At 39.9% G+C, this 19,473-nt stretch overlaps 1 protein-coding gene across 2 annotated transcripts in view; it reads left to right on the top strand.

Moving 5' to 3' along the window:
• Positions 1-19,473, top strand: part of MYBBP1A (MYB binding protein 1a) — a 108,969-nt gene that overhangs the window by 64,384 nt on the left and 25,112 nt on the right. For both annotated transcript variants that reach the window (XM_088445889.1, XM_088445888.1), the window contains exons 20-24: positions 4,428-4,562; positions 7,286-7,376; positions 8,726-8,857; positions 9,425-9,493; positions 16,251-16,364. In XM_088445889.1, coding sequence (XP_088302015.1) covers positions 4,428-4,562; positions 7,286-7,376; positions 8,726-8,857; positions 9,425-9,493; positions 16,251-16,364 — 541 coding nt within the window. The remainder of the gene's footprint in view (positions 1-4,427; positions 4,563-7,285; positions 7,377-8,725; positions 8,858-9,424; positions 9,494-16,250; positions 16,365-19,473) is intronic.

The following is a 19,473-nucleotide window of genomic DNA, read 5'->3' as shown; positions in this document are numbered from 1 at the left end:
TTTTTTATTCTCTCTTTTCATTATGACTACTACTCATCTTAAATTCTGACTGTTATAATTGCCACTGAGGAGGTTAACACACATTGATATCATTCGATGCCTTGGCAGATGAATTAACAGTAGTATCTCACTCCTCAATCTGTGCAGTTCTTTTAAACCATACTTCTTTCTTCTGTCAACTCTTATATCACCTGTAGGGATTAGTCTGTTTATTTTCCCATCCAATACTTCATTTTATACGTTCTATTATTTTTCGCCTTGACATTGGAGTACGGTGAATCACAATTAGAGGACATATTCTGGATTAGATTGAATTTTTTTCGATGGCCATATTTGACCAGAATACGTTGGGATTAACCTATCAACCGTCCTTTATCTAGTGTGACGACTTTTTATGTATATTTTGTGATTTGTTTGTCTATATATGGTGTTATGTCTTCAACGTTTGTATGTTTAAGATAATATAATTTCAAAACATTGTTTATTATAATAAGTTTGTGCCCCCAACAAAGAGTTTTCTTCTCTTTTCCCTTATTCTATAATATTCTAACTCTAGGGGAGCACCGCCAACTTTATTTTTTGATGGCATTTACTCAGTGAATCTTCTCATTGTAATTTAAGATTTATGATCCATTGCCATACAATTTCAAGTATTTGGCTACATTTATCTTCTCTTTTAAGCCTGTGCGGGGACACACTCTCCGTTTTTGGCTACTGTTAATTTGTGTACTGTTCTCACCTACTATTTCTACTACAACCTTTCTCTGAATCTAAAAGGTCCAAGTGCTTTCCATCTGCTGATGGATGCAGTAGCTGTCTGCGCTCTTCTCATGGCTTGCTGAGCCATCTTGGATTTTGTTAAGCTCTCTTATTCCCCAGAAATACAGGGAGACCATAATTCAATTTCCCCAATTCGGACTGTTTGTAGCTTGATCTAACAATTAAAATGACTCCAAAGTCTAGGTTTCTAACCATGGTCATGTGGTACCTGAGAATGGGTTCTGCAAAGCTCTCCTTTAGAACCCTTTAATTAGTTGCATTTGCCCTTCTCAACTGTAAAGGCCCAAACGGAATGATATTGCCATCGATTCGACAGATTGGAACAATAAATCGTCAATATCATTCCTTGTGTATATGTACGATATCGCCTGATCTTCCTGCATGTTCAGAAGGCGAATCGACTGACGATTCCATGCAGCGATATGGGTTGGCATATCGGGCGGTTGGGCACCTGATTGTCCCGTGTGTAGGGACAGCCTGATATATATCAACCCTCAGATCGTCGGACGCATCGGTTGGTACACATCCGTACCCTGTGTACCCACCCAAGATTATTATTTTTTTTAAATTTCACAAAATAAACATTTGTTGGTTATGAAGAGGGGTTTTTTATGGGAAAGTACTCCAGGAGGCAGTTCATTCTTGGTTTTGGGACATCCCACCATCGGTTCCCCCTTATTGCTGAAGGAGGAATGGGGAAGTTTTTTTAACCATTAAATCCTTTTTATCACAGGCTGAATACAGAAGTGTGTCCATGATTTTGCAGCAAAAATGAAGAAACATTCTGTGTGAAGGCATTAGTCAGACACCTATTTTCGCTTTTCTTTTTTTATACTGTAACATGGAGAACTTTTGAAATCTAAGTGAGATAACACAAGAAAACAGAATAAACCTGGCACCGATCTTATTAAAAACTTAAATTAAGAAAACAATCAATTAATAATTGCTGAATCTGCAGCCCTCCTAGATGGGATATCTACTCATAACCTCCTAACCTTACATAAGTGAAAAAAGAGTGCTGAAATCAGCAATATTAAATATATATTTATTAGCAAATTCCTAAAATTGCATAAAAAATATATAATTATTATCATTAACATATACCAGTTCCCGGCCAGCAATATTGTAATCCAATAGTTATTCATAAGTCTCCATCAAATTGTATATACCACACACATTGATTTAATATAAAAGCTCTAGAAGAATCAACGTAATAAAAACACCTTATAGATCTAAAAATAATTTATGCTTAATCAGACAATTGCTTTTATAGATAAATGCCACTTATTTCACAGAGAAATTGATGCCTATTCAGGATTAGCCATAATGATACATATAACAAGTATGCAAACAGTATCCACTTCATCTTCAGTTATAAAGATACTTTAGTAGCAATTGATATTTCTTTTTACTCTGAAACAAATTGATACAGAGTATTTAGCTCCTGCTGTTTAATCTGATATAGAGCTTTCTGTCAGCACACTTGTTCTCTGTGTGAATTTGTTCAGCTGCTTCACCTGTGTGACAGCTTTAAAGTAGGGATGTGCAGGCTCGGATAGGTTCGAATTTGCACGCCGAGTTTGGATTTTTCCCTCCAAAAAACGGGATTCAGAAAAAGGCAAAATGTCGAAATTCCTGGGGCTGCTGTGACAGATATCTGTCATGTACATGACAGATATTTGCAATAGACGAACGATATTGGATGACATCATTCTTTGAGTGGATTTTTTTTTTATGTTTCTGTTCATTTACATTAAAAAATCGTGCGTCGTTTACCGCGACAGATATTTCTAATATCTGTCAGCGATGAACGATAATTGACCAACATGTTGGAGAGACAAAAGACCAAATTTGTCGTCCGCGGGAGTGCGCATTTTTATCGTTCAGAGCCTATCCATTAGCAGATAAATTGAACGACTGAACGATAAATCATTCAGAATGAACGATGAATCGTTCATCTTTCACATTTATCTGCTAATGGATAGGCCCCTTAAGTATAAATTATTTTTAGGTCTATAAGTTATTTTTATTACGTTGATTCTTCTAGAGTTTTTATATTAAATCAATGTGTGTGGTATATACAATTTGATGGAAACTTATGATTAACTATTGGATTACAATATTGCTGGCCGGCAACTGGTATATGTTAATTGTAATAATTATACATTTTTTATGCAATTTTAGGAATTTGTTAATAAATAAATATATATTTAATATTGCTGATTTCAGAGCTCTTTTTTTTTTTTTTTTTTCACTTTTGAAATCTGTTTTCAATGTGTTTTTAATCACTGGAGTGACTGGTGCTTTGGATTCTTAGCATAATATATAGATTAGAAGTAATCCTTGTGTGTCGCCAGAGTGCATTCACAAATTGTGTAATTAGCATAAAATAATGGAAAACTACACATGAAGGTAATTCACTTTGTAACAACATGGTAACCAGCCGGCTATGAAACAGAAGAAAGGTTATGCTAGCTTGTGCAATGGTATGCTGTCATTAATGCAGTGTTCTATGGCTTATTAGAAAATGTTGAACTTTCTACATGAAGATATAATTCTTTATGGGTGAAGCATCTATATTTCCAGACCATCTGAGGTGCCATTTCCCGTCCTCTGTCTTTTATACCTGCCACTACTGGTTTGCATCCCTCACCACAAGTTGTGTTTACTGCTTAGTTTATTAAATCATTTCTGTTACCCCATTCATTTGAAGTGTTGATCACTTATTGTAAATCCTTATGTCCATTATCACAAAATCTGACTATACCAGTGCTGATAAAGTATATATTTAAAAAAAAAAAAATGGGATAATGGGTTTTCTTTCTGTATTCATGAAATTCCATGCTTATAATACAATGTCTTTCCACATACCATTACTGCGCAAACTTACATTGGCAGTGGGCTGGCTTTGTAGGTGCCATTCCTAATGTGTGGCTCTATACCTGTAGCAATGGAATTATACCCGCAGGTTCCATTTAGTGTTTGTGATAAATGTATAAAAGCATGGATGTATATATTTGTGTGTGTGTATATAGAACTTATGTCTTTGCACAATATACATGTATCATATATACCTTTATTCAGAAGAAGTAGATGATTTTGGGGTCTATATGTCTGAGGATGCTCTGCAGCAGGGGCTGAAATACAGGATACAATGGAAGGCAGTTGCCTCCAGGCGCCAGCCCTGAAAGGAGCAACTAACCACCTCCATTTCTCCAGGTCCTGCTTTATGCGCCACATAGCAGGAATAAGCAGGGGGCCCAGGGGGCATGTGCCAGGGTCCTCCCTCTCCTAGTGTCCCCCGCCCTGGAGTCCGGTCTCTAGGGAAAGATCTCCAGCAAGGAAACCGCACCAATGTACTTAAGTAATACATAAAAGGGGCAGGGCAGATGCTGGGGTTCATGGCCCCGTCCTCTCTTGTTGGATCTTCCCCCTCACAAACGCGGGACTCTGCCTTTGCTGTGGAACAACAGAGTATATGTGTATAATATGTTTCTATTAAGCTGTGAATTGGACTTGTGCACTTTTTTGTTATTATAGTCCATTTCTCTCTTTCTGATAGTTACATCTATTCACATGACACTGACCATGTTTTACGAACTACTCTGGCAGACTGTGCATTTTACTTGTTCTCTCCATTAATTCAGGAATGATTTGTGCAAATGCAAACGGTACTGTAAAGATGTGTCTGAGCTAAAGGATGATCTACATGATATGATGGAGCGGCTGGTGAAGAGAGCTGCCAAACAAAGCGACTCCTCTGTGGCTCTGTATTGCTTCAGGTAAGATAGAGAGATCTGTTGATACATTAATTTATATTAGCAGTATAATACCAAATGTAGTTACCATGCCGTAAGCTGCCCACCATATGGCAATGTGTAATATAACTAGTTTTGGTGTCACTTCAGTTGGGCATTTGTTAATTGCTTGCCATACATTGGCCTTTTAGTATAGTATTATATAGATTATTTTGGAAACCTCTCTAGATGCAACTTAAGCTGGTTGCTGTTCAAATTAAAACACTGTTGTTGTATAAAAGGCCGTCTACCAGGCCACAGAAGTCTGTTTTACCCAGCTAAATAACTGATGCATTCTGTTTGAACATTGCTCTGGAGTGAATACAGATATAGCAGCGATTGGTCTCTCCACAACAGAATGCATTATGGATATAATCTTGCTGGTGTTTGATATGAAACTTGTCCTTGTGATTGACTTTTAAAGAAAAAAAATATATATTTCTCTTATTATCCACTTGGGGAACACTGGACCATGAGGTATAGAACCTCGTTTAGGACTGCCTGCCTGAGGTGGTATTGAACACCTTCCTCATGTTTCTGGTGGGCCTTGTGGTATTACCAGCTGCGGCCCAACCCTGGGGCCTGTACGGAGGGTATGCAGTCGGGAAGTCGGCGGACCTAATCCCGACAGCCGGCTTCCCGACTGTCAAATACCGGCAAGGGTCTAAAGACAGGCGTTGTTATGCCGACGCCTGTCATTAGACATATGCCGGGAGCCCGACGCCCGTTATCCCGAGTGCGGATAGCCGCGGGGTGGGGTGGGGGATTTGGTTTAGGGTTCCCGGGGGGGACTTAGGGTTAGGCACCCCCCCGGGAGGTTAGGTTTAGGCTAGGGAAAGGGGGGGTTATCGTTAGGCACCCCCACCGGGGGACTTAGGTTTAGGCGGCGGGGAAGGGGGGATTAAGGTTAGGCACTGGGGGGGAAGGTTAGAGTTAGGCACCCCTAAGGGAGGGTTAGGATTAGGGGGTAGAAATAGGTTAGTATATACTTACCTTTGACGAACGGGATTTCCTCTGTCGGGATTCCAACTGCCGGGCATGGTCCAGCAGTAAATCATACCGATTCCACACGGAGTGCAGAGGTCTTGGGCCTGTTTGTTATCAAGTGGGTGTGGCCTCGGCAATAGCTGCCCCACTTAAGGCACTGGCCGCTTGAAGGCGGTAGTTTGTAACGTGCTGTGCCCTTGGGAAAGAGGTTCAGACCCCACGGTAGCATAGCGCCTGCTTCCTGAGTTAAGTGTATCAAATGAGGCACAACCAAAATAGATCTCTTGCTAGCACCCTCTTCTCCCTTCCTCTCCTGACTGTTCCCAGCTATAAGGAAGTCTTTTCTACAGCTAGGACAGGATTATATAAGTGGGTTGTTGTTATCTTTGCTTCTTTATTTTTTTCTTTCACACTTTAACTACTGGGTCTTTCATTACAATATTCTGTCTCTTCTACTCCGTACTTCTCAAGTCTGATACAGGGATTAATGCCAGGCTGTGGACTGGTGGTGCTTCATTCTGGTGTGGGCTCAGAATAGGTGTGGTTTTTATGTTGGTATCTGGAATATAAGAAGTCCCAATTTTACAAATGACAGCAGAGTATAGGAATCAGATCCTTGCTTCGTAGTTTATGAAGGTGCATTCAGCCAGGGATAATTATATTAGTGATGCCACAAAGTCTGGTTTTCCTATCAAATTCTGGTGCAAGGTCTTCTGAAACACTTCTGCAGCCAAGCTTGGTCTGGTCCTGGGGTGGACCTAATTCTGAGGTGGCATCCAAAAGCTGGGTACACACTGACAGCTATTTGGCCCATCAATTGATTGGCCAATATATCAGGTGCCTGTTGGCCAGTGTGTACCAGCTATATGTCTGTGAATAATGTATTTCTTGGCCCCCTCCTGCTTCCCTTTACACCTCCTCCCTTGGTAAACTAATCAGTATCTTTGGTCTCCATTACCATCTTTACACTAATATGCTCTCCCCTCAGTCTTCGCCAGGGTATCATCTTCTCTCACGGCTCTCTCGTTGAATGTCTCAGCGTTTTTTCCAGTTAAATATGTCTAAAACTGAACTTATCGTCTTTCCTCCTACCAGGCCACCCCTCTCTCTCTCTCTTTCAGTCATAACATCTACCGGCGATCCCCCAAGTTTGATGTCTGGGTATTCTTTTTGACCCCTCCCTGTCCTTCACCCCACATTAATATATATCTATCTTGTTACTTCAACCTCCGCAACCTCTCTAAGTTCCGGCCCATTCTCACCCCTGATGCCACTAAACCTGTAATCCACACACTAATCAACTCCTGGCTCTGACTATTGTGACCTCCTTCATTCTGGCCTCCCCTTCACTCTCCACTCACCCAGGGGGGTGCGAGAAGAAATCCTTTAGCCATCCAAACGGCACGATGTATTGAATAGCTGCAGGAGCTCCCTCCCGCGGCTATTCTACATCGCACTGAATTTAATTTGGCCCTATGTCCCATAATGTAGTTCATGCACTGAGAATATTTTAAAGTACCAAAAAAAGTAAAGTCTGTGGCTCTATAACCATTGTCCAGTGTCCACCAAAGGATTCAGAGAAAAGGATTTAATAGATGTATCAAATTCCCTCTTTCTTTTTCCCCTCTGTGCAATGTGTCTTAGCATTTCTTTGATGTACTTTTTGGTGCAGTTCCTTGTGTGTGTGTCATATCTTTGTTGATTATGTGTTTTATGTGCAGTGCTTCATTATACTTGTTCAAAGTATTGAAGGGCAGTGTGACTAACCAGCCAGAGGACAAGCAAAGTGGCAGCGGGGAGACCTCTTCCCGAGTAAGTGATAAACGCCCTGCATGTTACTACTGGTGGCATTTTGTGCACTATTCAAAAAAGAAAAATATGGGGAAGGATGGGTTACCCATATCTACAATCTTTTATAAGCACTATTGTGGGTGTTTGATCTAATAGAATTAACTCCACTACTACGAAGAACTAAAGAAATGTATGCAAATGATATAATATTGTTTTTCCAGAAGATATTGAATGATCAGAAAATAACATTAGTATGCTTACTCATCCTCCATGTGAAGCAATTGAAAGGCCACAGTATTCCTATATATGTCACTCACGACCTGATAAAAATTCCAATGTAACAGTAATGCTACCGTAAAACCCTCTAGGGATCCCCCTAGTGCAGTGGTTCCCAAACTTTTTTGAATCACGGCACCTTAGTGCATGAGCATTGTTTTCACGGCACCCCTAAGCCAAAAGTTTGTTATTGAGAAATTCAGAAAAAAATGTAGTGAAGTAAATTGTGCTTACCTGTCATCCTTAGGTTTGGTTATATAGTGGTGGACAGGTTTGTGCTTCTGTTTGTGCACATATTTACATTACATTGACCATAAAGAATTTGATTTGGTGCTGGACCACCAACCTGAGGCACCCCAAGGTGCCACGGCGCACAATTTGGGAACCACTGCCCTAGTGTGTTGTACTGTAACATTGTTACGTTGGAATTGTCATCCGTCTGTGAGTGCCCTATATGAGAATATCGTGGCCTTTCAATTTCTTCAAGTTTCATTCTATTCCTTGGTGCACCTCCCCTTACACATAGACATTATTCTTGTGACAAGATATGGGGGTAGGACGATTTAATTGAGCTTGTATTTCTTTTGAACTCTCACCCATAAATACCTATGATTATTGCTTCAGCATTAATTTACCTTTACAAAAGGTCCTGATGCATGTGTGTTTTTCCTAGTTTGAATGAAATCCATAAATTGTGTAGGAATAATATAGAAGCCCAACAAGGCATTAAAATGCCCCATTTGTGGGTTGTCTAACGCTTTAAGTAGTATAGGTGGTTGTTGTCTGATTACCAGCCAATAACTCATCCTCATTTAAACAATGTTGCCCCCCGTTTGTGTAGGCACCAAGATGGATGAGATCAGGCATTTTAGTGCCTCTAGCCCCCCCCCACCCCTCTCAAGTGAGGGTACCATGTAAATGTCTAAAGGAGCAGATCATTTATATAGGCTAAAACATTTAATTTTTCTATTTTAGTCGTCGTTAATAAGAATTGAAAATATTTAAGAATTCATAACTTGTGATGTAAGCACACTCCTATTATTATATGATATACTTTGCTTTCAATTTCTGTGATTTGATTTGTCCTTCTTCAGGCTAATTGTCTGGGCTGCCTGGACCTTCAGCGGGTCACCCTCCTCTATCAAGAATCATTGCGAGAGTTCATGAACAAGAGAAATAGCCCTCTCACTGCAGCAATGTTTCTAGATCTGTTTAATCGCTTTCCAGTAAGTGCATTGGACCATGTAACATTATTGTGATTGAAGAATGGCAGTTAGGTAATAGAGGGGATTTATTTATTTTTTCTCTTGCAGTGCTCTGCCTCCTAGTGGTGACACTTTTCTTTCAGAATTGCGGTCTTTGACCCCAGAGAAAAGGTTTTATCAGAGAGATGATGTAAAATAAAATCACTTGTCTTTAAACAGATATCCAGCAAGTTCAAATACCTTTGGTATTGAAAACATAAATGATTACTGTGGTCAACTTTGATCCCAGAAAGTAAAAAAGTGCCTCCTTCTACAATCACTGTTAGGAGCACAAGTACACAATTTAAAAAAATGTCACAGACTTTCCTACTTTTTTAAAGTAATTTAATATATTTTAAGCATGGCGCTATGAATTGTAGTGAACCCTCTTTATACTGAAAACCAGGTCAACTAAAAGTATATTGCACAATACATCCCATTCTTAATGGCATAATTTCCCATTAAACTTTTAAATGTTGAATTTATGTGGTATTGCTGCAGGTACTACTAGTTGAGAGCATTAATATAGTTTACTTGTTTTTTTTACAGTTTATATGCAAACCTCTATTGGGTATCATAATGAAATCAATTAAAGATGGTGCCCGGCAGCACCAGCAGGTATGTATATCTCTAGTGACACTAGATATTAATTATTATTAACAATATTATTGCTTTTGCCAAATATACAGTGGTAAATTTTTTTTGAAATAATTTTTTGCAGATGAGTTTTAGTCCTCTTAATACACTCCAACAGCCCCTCATAGAAGAAAGATGTAGTAAAAGAAAAAAAACTGCGCAAAAAAAAAAATTCACCTTGAATTATTGCCTACAATTCTCTGTGTTGCTGAGATGGTTTAATATTCATGTCTTGTCGCTCGCTATAAGCCCACTTTGGTGTCCTATTAAAATAATATGTAAAACAGAGGTTTAGTATTTGTTAAATACAGAAATGCTGTGTTTTTTTTTTTTTTATATGCTTTCCAAAAGTTAATTGCCACAATTCACCATTCTGCTGACGTGGGGGACAGGGAATCTGGGATATTCAACATGTTGAAAAATCTCAATTCCCTGATCCTCCAACAAATCGCCAATCATTCGATGACCGCTGATCTGGGGGTCGGATCGGCAGAACGGGGATTTGGGGCTGTAGACGTATGCATTCTACTGTGGCAGGAACCAGGTGTTTTTTCAAACCACTTATGATGTCTAAGTAGAAAAGCAGTGGGTGATGAAAAGGCAGATAACTAGAAAGACACAAGTCAAAGTAAACTGGTCAATCCACTATATTTTTTATAATACTTTGCAATAATTAGACTTTATCTCCCTTCACACTCCTACCCGCCCACTTCGCACCGAATATTAATGCCGCCTATTTTGCCAACTGATTACTTCTTCCCACCGCCTCCAAGATTTTGCCTGTGCTGCTCCCTACCTCGGGAATTCTCTCCCTATCACTCTCCAGCTCTCTACTAACCTCAAAAGGGCTCTCAAACCTCACTTCTTCATCAAAACCATCCAGCTCTCATAATGTGCATCACTTGCTATGATTTACTTGCCCCTTTCATCCCCTGCCTTCCTGCATCTTCATTAGCAGGCGGTCAGTCCATCTTACCAGTGAGGCAGGTCTGTACAGCAGGAAACAGATTACTCATTTCTACCAATGTTCTAATGGTGTCCTAAAGAGCAGTATGTGAAAAAAAAACAAGTCCTGTTTATTGTGACTTCTTTTCCAATAATCTATGATTTGTCACCTGGATGTTACAGCTTATTTCTGATTAGTGCATTCTAGGCAAAAACTGGGCTGCGGTAATGATTTTCTTCTTCCCTCTTGGGTAGTAATGCTTATTGTACGGCCGCTAAGCTGGTGAAAGTGCAGTGCTCCACACCAGCCAAGCACTTCACAGCTGCTCTACAATCTGTAGTTAATTGAAAATGATGCCCATTGGAGGGATAAAAGTCTAACGTGGCAATCTCTGCTGGCAGCTCCAACACACACCGATACACATACACACATTCGTATACAAATGCAGCTTTCAATGATCGCATCAGAGTCTGTGGTAAGTGATCTATATTATACATTGACTCCCAATACAGATTACATTAACGTCTGACAAATGTGCTAATAAACTGTTCATTCTTTGTATTTGGTTAGCCCATTACTGTTCTGCTGTTATTAACAATCTTATACGTCTGCAGTGTTAATATCTGGATTAGCCAAAATGACCCAAGCACACTTCTGAAATAGGTTTTGAGAACATTTTACGTTTTTACCCCATGTGATCACATTTCCATGTGTCGGGGGTTTGTTTATCTTACATAAACTTATAGGTTTTAAATCATCATTTCATAATATCATAATCCATAAATTTTGTGCCTGATGCAGAATGTTCTGTGTTTTTAAAAGATCTAGCAAATTAATGTTGCTTGCATTTGAATTGATGGTCTAACGTAGAAATAACGAGTGTGAGGCGGAAAAAAGTTACGGGTCAATCATTTTGTGTGTGCGTTTAGGATTGACTGTCTGTGTTTTTTGTTTTCCAATAAATATATACAGTATGTTAGGTCAATATCTTGACAATAGCCATATGTTTTTCCCATTTTGGCTACTACAAAAGTTTAACTACAACTGTTAAGAGTCTATTCCATGGATCTATCATGAGAGAGAAGTTTTTAACTAGGTGCCCATGGACTAGGAAATAGTTTTTTCGTGTACAGAACTAGCAGTAGAGCCGTTTGGCGATGGTGCCTCCAAAATTGTAAACTGCATTCAAGCTATAACTGTTCTTTACAGCAAATAATTTTGTCTATTATAGCAACGATAACCTCGAATACATCTTTTATCACTTAGGAATATTAGAACTGTTGTTGAGCAGATGCTGGTTTGTGTTTTCAGGAGTATGGTCACTATACAGTACTGTTAAAAGTATTAGAACACCCACATTTTTCTAATTTTTATTGAAATTTAAGCAATTCAGAGAATAACCTGAAGTGGTACAAAGGTAAAACTGCTAGAGGTGAAAAATAGGTTAACAAAACTGAAAAATAATGGAAGTTCCAAAGTTATTAAAGGGTGGGGGGGAGCTGTCTGCCTTGCCGTTCCCCTACCCCAACAGTAAACACAGCCTCAGATTTTGGGCTATTTCAGTTTTCCCACTTTTTTTTTTGTTGTTGTTGTTGCCTTTCGGCACTCCCTCTCCTTCTTTCCCCCGTTTTGGGTCCCATTGTCCACTTTGCTTAGTTAATGCTTTAGTATGCTTCATGTTTTTGTCCCTATCTATTGCTTCCCTGCACTTCTTGTTTCCATACTCTATGGTTAAGGTTTTCTCACTAAATACCCACTGACTCAGCTCCCCAAATGTTATGCAGGTTGGCTTTGACAACCATTCATCGCCATAGAGCAAAAGCCAGGTACACACTATGCAATCCCTCACACGATATATTGTTCCGATGCGAATCAGAACAATATATAGTCCGGATAGCATAGTGTATCTGCCCGATTACATGTGCCCACTGATCGTTCATCGCATCGTCCCATCTGCTGAGCTGCAAAGCAGATGGGGCGATGCAATGGACGCCGTGCAGCATGGAATGAGACTGTCATCGTACACCACATCGTTCAGTGTGTACGGACGGCGTGATATATCACTCCATTGTGTTGTCCCATCAGTTGGTACACAGTAGCCTAGTTTGTACCCAGCTCAAGGTGGTGGCCCTTCAGGAGACCCATTTTTTTTATCCTTGGTGCCCCAATTTTTCAGAGATGCAAGATACCCTTTGGCATATTAGTCTAATAGCCCTTACAAAATACATATTGTAGCTATCTTATTCCATACTTCTGTAACAGTAAAGCTTTCGAGACCATTCATGTGCGGGGTTGTTTCTCAGCCAAGGGACTGGGATCACTCACAATTTTGCACACAGCCATGAATGATACCAAAACATTCTCCAAGAGCAACTTCTCCCAACCATCCAAGAACAGTTTGGTGATGAACAATGCCTTTTCCAGCATGATGGAGCACCTTGCCATAAGGCAAAAGTGATAGCTAAGTAGCTTGGGGAACTAAACATTGAAATTTTGGGTCTATGGCCAGGAAACTCCCCAGACCTTAATCCCATTGAGAACTTGTGGTTAATCCTCAAGAGGCGGGTAACCAAACAAAAACCCACAAATTCTGACAAACTCCATGCATTGATTAGGCAAGAATGGGCGGCCATCAGTCAGTATGTGGCCCAGAATTTGATTGACAGCATGCCAGGGCGAATTGCAGAGGCCTTGAAAAAGAAGGGTCAATACTGCAAATATTGGCTCTTTGCATAAACTTAATGTAATTGTCAATAAAAGCATTTGGCACTTAAAAAATGCTTGTAATTTTACTTCAGTATACCATAGTTACATCTGACAAAAAGGTGTAAAAACACTGAAGCAGCAAACTTTGTGAAAACCAATATGTGTCATTCTCAAAATTTTTGGCCATGGCTGTAGAGGTTCTAGGACAGGGTTGGGGAACCTTTTTTCTGCCGAGGGTCATTTTGATATATATAACATTATTTGCGGGCCTGGTGCAGACAACGCCCCCTCAGTGTGATGTCACACGGGAACGGGGCCACAATCGCCAGTAATTACAGCAATGCCTGGAGCATCCTGAGGATGCTCCAGGTAGCTGTAAGGGCAGCGGTGTGACCATCTGAAGCGTTCTGCATAAATTCTGTCCGCAGGGTGCCATTATAGGCACCCTGCTAGCCAGATGAGGCTAGCAGAAGAAAGCTCTAAGGGCCAGACCAAATGATTCTGGGGGCCATATAAGGCCCCCATGCCGGAGGTTCCCCATCCCTGTTCTAGGATATGCACTTATCTGCACTAAGTTGGGACCGTCTTCCGCATGTCACTGGAATTCCTCATTATATGAACTCTGGCCCTGATTCAGAGCCGGACGCTCTGACAGAGCGCTCGCTCTGAATCAGGGCCGTCCCTCTTTTTTTTTTGAGCGGCCTCCTGACCATCGCGACCATCGGGCTTGCGACGAGACCCTTGTGGTAGGGTTTCGTCTGCCGCAAGCCCTGGAGTGCTTTCGGCTCTATCAGAGCCGAGAGCACTCCCACTCCCATGGGAACGCTTCCGTCTGCCAGCCACGCCCCCGGCACGCCCACCAAAGGGGACGTGCTGTCACTCACCATCGACAGCACGTCCCAATTTTGTAGCGAGACCCGGAGCGACGGCTTGGCCGTCGCTATCTGGGTCTCGCGCATGCGCACGACGGAGCCGGCTCCCTCGTGCGCATGCGCACTGGGCCAACATCGACCCGCTTGCGAGCGCTCACGAGTGGGTCTGAATCAGGCCCTCTGTCTCTCCTGATCTCCCTGCTGCCACTGACAGCAGTTTTATTTTATTTATTTTTTTAAATAGAGTAGCTCAGGCCATAAGAAGATCTCCTTTTTGCAGTTTAAAGATGGGTTGTAAATGGCAATTATTATAGTACTGGGAGGAAAAAAACAAATGTACCTGGACCCAATTTAGTCACCTACATGGTCCAATTGGCCATTTTATCTGTTGCCTGTATATATGTGCTGAGCATCTTGGTTGGGTCATTAGCTATTAAGACACCCAGCCTGTAGAAGATTATCACATACCTGCTTGGCTTAAAATTATTTTTAGGGATTTCTGAAAACCAGCAACGTCAGCCAATTGTGCCGATGAATTTGTTAGTGACACACTTCAGATGTGTTGGAGATGGCTTATTATTGGATTGTGCACAATGCAGAAGGATTATTTGTTTCCTTTCTTCCTCTCTTTGAGAAAATAATTGAATATTCAACAGTAATTATGGAATGTTGGTGGTTGTCCAAATTGAAACACAATGAATGACTGACTCTTCTAAATATTCCTCCCCCCTGTTCCCAACACCATGTCTTCTATATCAGACTATCTGCCTAATCTCACATTGTATTTCAGCGCCTCTTATATTAATGTTCAGTATACTGTTGTGGTAAAAAGTCCTGCATCACTACAAGGGAGCATGGTATTTGTTTGAATGTATCTTCTGTGGGTTTTTTTTAATCTAGGAATGTGATACGATATCTTTGTAAATCATTCATCATAAGATTCTGATTGTTTTCTTATTTACAGTGTAAATAATTTGGATAAAAAGGGAAATTATCTAGTCAGAAGATAATATATTGTATCAATAGAATATCAAAATCATTAAATATTTGTACAAACCTAATAAGAATATTTATTGTAATGTAATACAAGAATTGATAATACATATTAACGTTATTCGTGTATTATTAACTCTTCAGTGTTTCGTCATAGTGTACAGTTTGACAGCAGACCAGTAGTGACCATCTGATGTCATGAAGCTATAAGATCTACGATCTGCTTTCTTTTGGTTGCAGTTGGTTTTCTAAATCTCGTAGACAATTCTGTGCCACAAATATTCAGATTAAGCAATGGTGATTGCCCTGGCCATTTAATTTGCTTGATATAATGATTCTCCAAACCATTTCTATACCATAATTGTACAATGACACAGTGCGTTGTCATCTTGAAAACCGTATTCACCTTCCATAAACATATCCAGCTGAAGGAAAAATCCCGATAACGACAACTTCACAATATTTTTGCCCATTCATCATTTCCGAAGAAAAGAGCCAACACCAGCTGCTGACCAGCAACCATAACATCTAATTATGGCATCCAGACCATACTCTTCATAGTCAGATTGAAGCACTCCGGGCAATATGCTTTATGTGGAACACATCTTCAGTAGGGGCTAAACATAAGGGACTTACATTGGAGAAAAGGTCCATCAGCACATTCTTTACAATTTTGTCAGGAAGGTTTTTTTTGTAGCTTTACAGCCTGTTAGACCAACTGCTTGTACATAGCTACGGACAGTACATATTCAGACAACTGCTTTTGCTGTTAATTGTGATAAAAGTTCAGGGGATGTGAGGTACAGATCTGCAAAGATATGTGCTGAAGACATTCCGTTGTTTTCCTTGAGTACGCTGATCATGGAAGATTGTCGGTAGATGGCTTCCTTGTAGAGACACTCTTGATCAGATTACTACCAAACTCTCATTGTTCACAAATGGCAACATTTGATTGAAGCATAAATGTGGTCAACAGTAGCTGACCAATCAGTAGTGTTTTAAAGCATAGCCTTTAACCTGCGTGTCGTTCTTAAAAAAAAAAGGGACACGTTTGAACACAAGCCTAAAATCTGAACATAGTAGCACGATAACATCATTAGCAAAATGTCCCCGTGAATTGGTGTACTAAGTTATTAACACAGCAAATATATTATCCTTCAGTGTGATCAGGTGCTATTTTGTTTAAGGCAAAAAATATGATTTCATTTTTCTTTAACCTCAGGCACAAGCATGTACACTTCTTCTGAGAGCTCTGCAGAACCCTAATCTGAAACAGACCCTTTCTCCGTCAGAGTGGAAAGATCTGATCACAGAAGGCATGAGTCAGGTTGTAGAGGTAAGTCTGTTTGATGCAGAGCAATAATAATGCCCCCACCACTGCACCTATTCTCAGATTCTCTGATGTTTATTTGCATCAATTACATCCTCGCTCCTGCTAAAGCAGCTCGACGTTCACATTTGTATGAGTGGAAAGTTCATGGAGTCTGTTTGGGTGGGAGGATAATTTTGCCTTTGGAAAGCCACAGCCATCCTGTTCTATGGACCACCCACCAGCTACACTGCGAGTCGCTGTACGGGGTTATTCATAGAAAAGGGATAAGGTAGGCCTTCTCTGAGTACACTACAGTTCTCTTGACTATTCATTCATGTAATATGAGCTTTCTCTACACAACCATTCTACTAGAAGAACAGCACTTGGAGGGGGATTTATTTTAATTTTTTTCAATAAGATTTTATGAAAATTTTGAACAAGTAGTAACAAACGTGAATAAGTAAAAGTATTTAACTGATCCCATTGTCAGGGAAACCAGCTGAACTTGGAGGCAGACACCTGTAGATAACGCTAAGCTAATAACGGGATTGATCAAAGACATGGGAGATGCATAAGAAAGGTGGAAGAAGAAGAGGGGGGAGGAGGGAGGGGTTAATTATTTAAATGGTGGAAGGGAGATATTGGGAGAACTATACTGTACTGCACTAGTAGGGTATCATGTAACCCCAAATTATTACTTATGACCTATAATGTGTCTTGTTCATGCTGGGGGTGCTGCCAAAGACAATAAATGTGGTTATACAAAGAAACAAAGGAGAAGTATTGTCTCTTTGTTAGGTGCACTATAGAAGTTGATATATAAAATATAACCTTTATTTCATTAATTAAAATTGTGTACCGTACCAGTAAAATATTAAAAGCAATAATTCATATTAAAGATAACATGAAGTAATACAATTTGCAAAGTTGTGACGTAAATAGATCTTAATTTCTGATGTCTTGTTCTCAGTTTTAGATGCTATAATATTGTAGGTAAATATTGCCTTATATTGTGGGATGAGGGTTCCCTCTTATTGATGAATGCACTGGCACACCATTAAAGGGGGATGTATCAATTAATTGTTACCACAATTGTATCTCAATTCAGTAACTACATACAGTATATTATTAGCAGTATACTGAACAGGTTACCAACATCTGAAAATGATATTGAGAATAAAGTAACTGACCCTGTATATTATTAACCAAGGTCTAGTTTATCAGGCAACCTTATTCTTAAATGTTCTTTTAGATATTAGGATTCCAATAATCTATTTATTAGCAGCATTAACTGCCTTACACTGTTGTGCAGAGATTGGTATTTGAATACGTTAAGTACTTATGTCCGCTTAGTACTTATGTCCGCTTAGTACCACTGTGTTTTTCAATAGCCTCCAAAAGCCTGAGGAAAATTTTCTGAAAATCTGCGCTATCCTATAATAAGATCTGGGAGTTATAACTATTACAGGTATATTGAGCAGACAGTAAATGCACATGTCCGCTCAGTACTCAGATATTTTTTCTATGTGGTATTGGGTAGATGTAAAGATATTTTATATTTACAATTAATTATAGTAAAAAACAATAGTGGTTGATGTACTAAGTTAATTTAAGGCCTATAAATATCCCTGCAGAAGTTAGTCCTTTAAAATACAGATTAATTGCATGCATCAATTGTCAAAGAGACACAATGTATGTTTGTAGTGAATTAGTTTGAATTCACAAATGCTCCACACTACAAACAGCATGTAGTTTGTTAGGTAAAAGCATACTGCATGCCATGTTTTCAGGAAAGTGGATTTTGCAATTATAGCTGATTAGCTTGTGTTCTCAATTACACCTCACCAACACAATCAGTATAATGTGGATTTACATGAAAATTGCTGCAGGGTGTATTCACTAGGAACATGCACTTTGATATAGCTTAGTTACTAAGGTAAGGGAAGGAAAGAGGGATAGGGAGCTGCTAGCAGGAAGTGTAGCTAGAGAAAATCTACGGAGTGACAAGTGCGAGCCTCATGATAGGAGACCCAGGGTGACCAAATTCCAGAACATTTGTGAGGACGTAGATAACTAGTCAGAGGATTATTTTATAGACTTGTGCCTTGGAGCACTGACCTATTTCGCAGAATTACTTTGTTCTTATGCATTGGGTTATAGATGTTTTTCTTAGTGCTACTGTTTTTATTTATGCTTTAAACAAGTTTCAAGTGATTGCAAACAACTATGCTTTTGTCATTTATACTATTCTATTTAGACCCCGAATATATTTATTATCTTGACAATAAATGAATTTATTAATGATATCTACATACAACTTTTCCTTATTTCTTCGGTTTATATACCGTCTTAGGGTTTTCTTTCCTTGCGTCTTTATGCTTACATTCATGTCTTAATTTTGTGAGCCAAGTATCCTGCATCCATCCCATCTGCTCCTTACTGTGGCATCCTCAATCTGTTAAATAAAAAGGCTACAGGGGGCAAGGCTTCACTTTGGATAAGGGTAGTGGGGGGATGCACATATAGATTGGAAAGGTCTGGCAGAGTGGTGGGAAGGCTGAACCTCAGGGACACAATGATGATTACAAACAGCATTATGGTAACTAGGTTAAAGTTTACTTCTCTGCCTGATGGAAATCCAGCTGTTTTATGCCATTGTCCGGGCGATATATCTGTAGTGCAATGGCGGGTGTGTACAGACGATTTATCAACGATTAGAAATCGCATCTGCCCTGCAGCACAGTTGATGCCGATATATATTGCAGGCATGTCTGGCCGTGTGTACGAGTGACCCACCGACCACTCATACACTTGCTGAAGGATCCCGGTGTCTCTGACATCTCAACTGTTTGGGCAAATTTAAATGTCCGTCCAGTTCTTATGTCAGCACAGACACATCAGACAAACGACTTGTAAGTGTGTATGCAATCATTAGATACGTCGTAAGTGTGTACCCAGCTTAAGAAACACTCAGTACGACACTTTGAACCCATTGCCCCCCCTCCTCCTCTCCTTCTTACCTGAATGCCTTAACCGAATCTTGGGCTCCAGTTTAATGTTCTTATGATATATATTGTAATGCTGCGTACACACTGGAGCAATGTCCGGCCAATTTGCTGTTTTTCAACGACAA

Source organism: Taudactylus pleione, unplaced genomic scaffold (genome assembly GCF_031769625.1).
Source record: "Taudactylus pleione unplaced genomic scaffold, aTauple2 ptg000391l, whole genome shotgun sequence".
NCBI classification, from domain to species: domain Eukaryota; kingdom Metazoa; phylum Chordata; class Amphibia; order Anura; family Myobatrachidae; genus Taudactylus; species Taudactylus pleione.
This window is presented reverse-complemented; position numbering and strand designations above follow the sequence as displayed.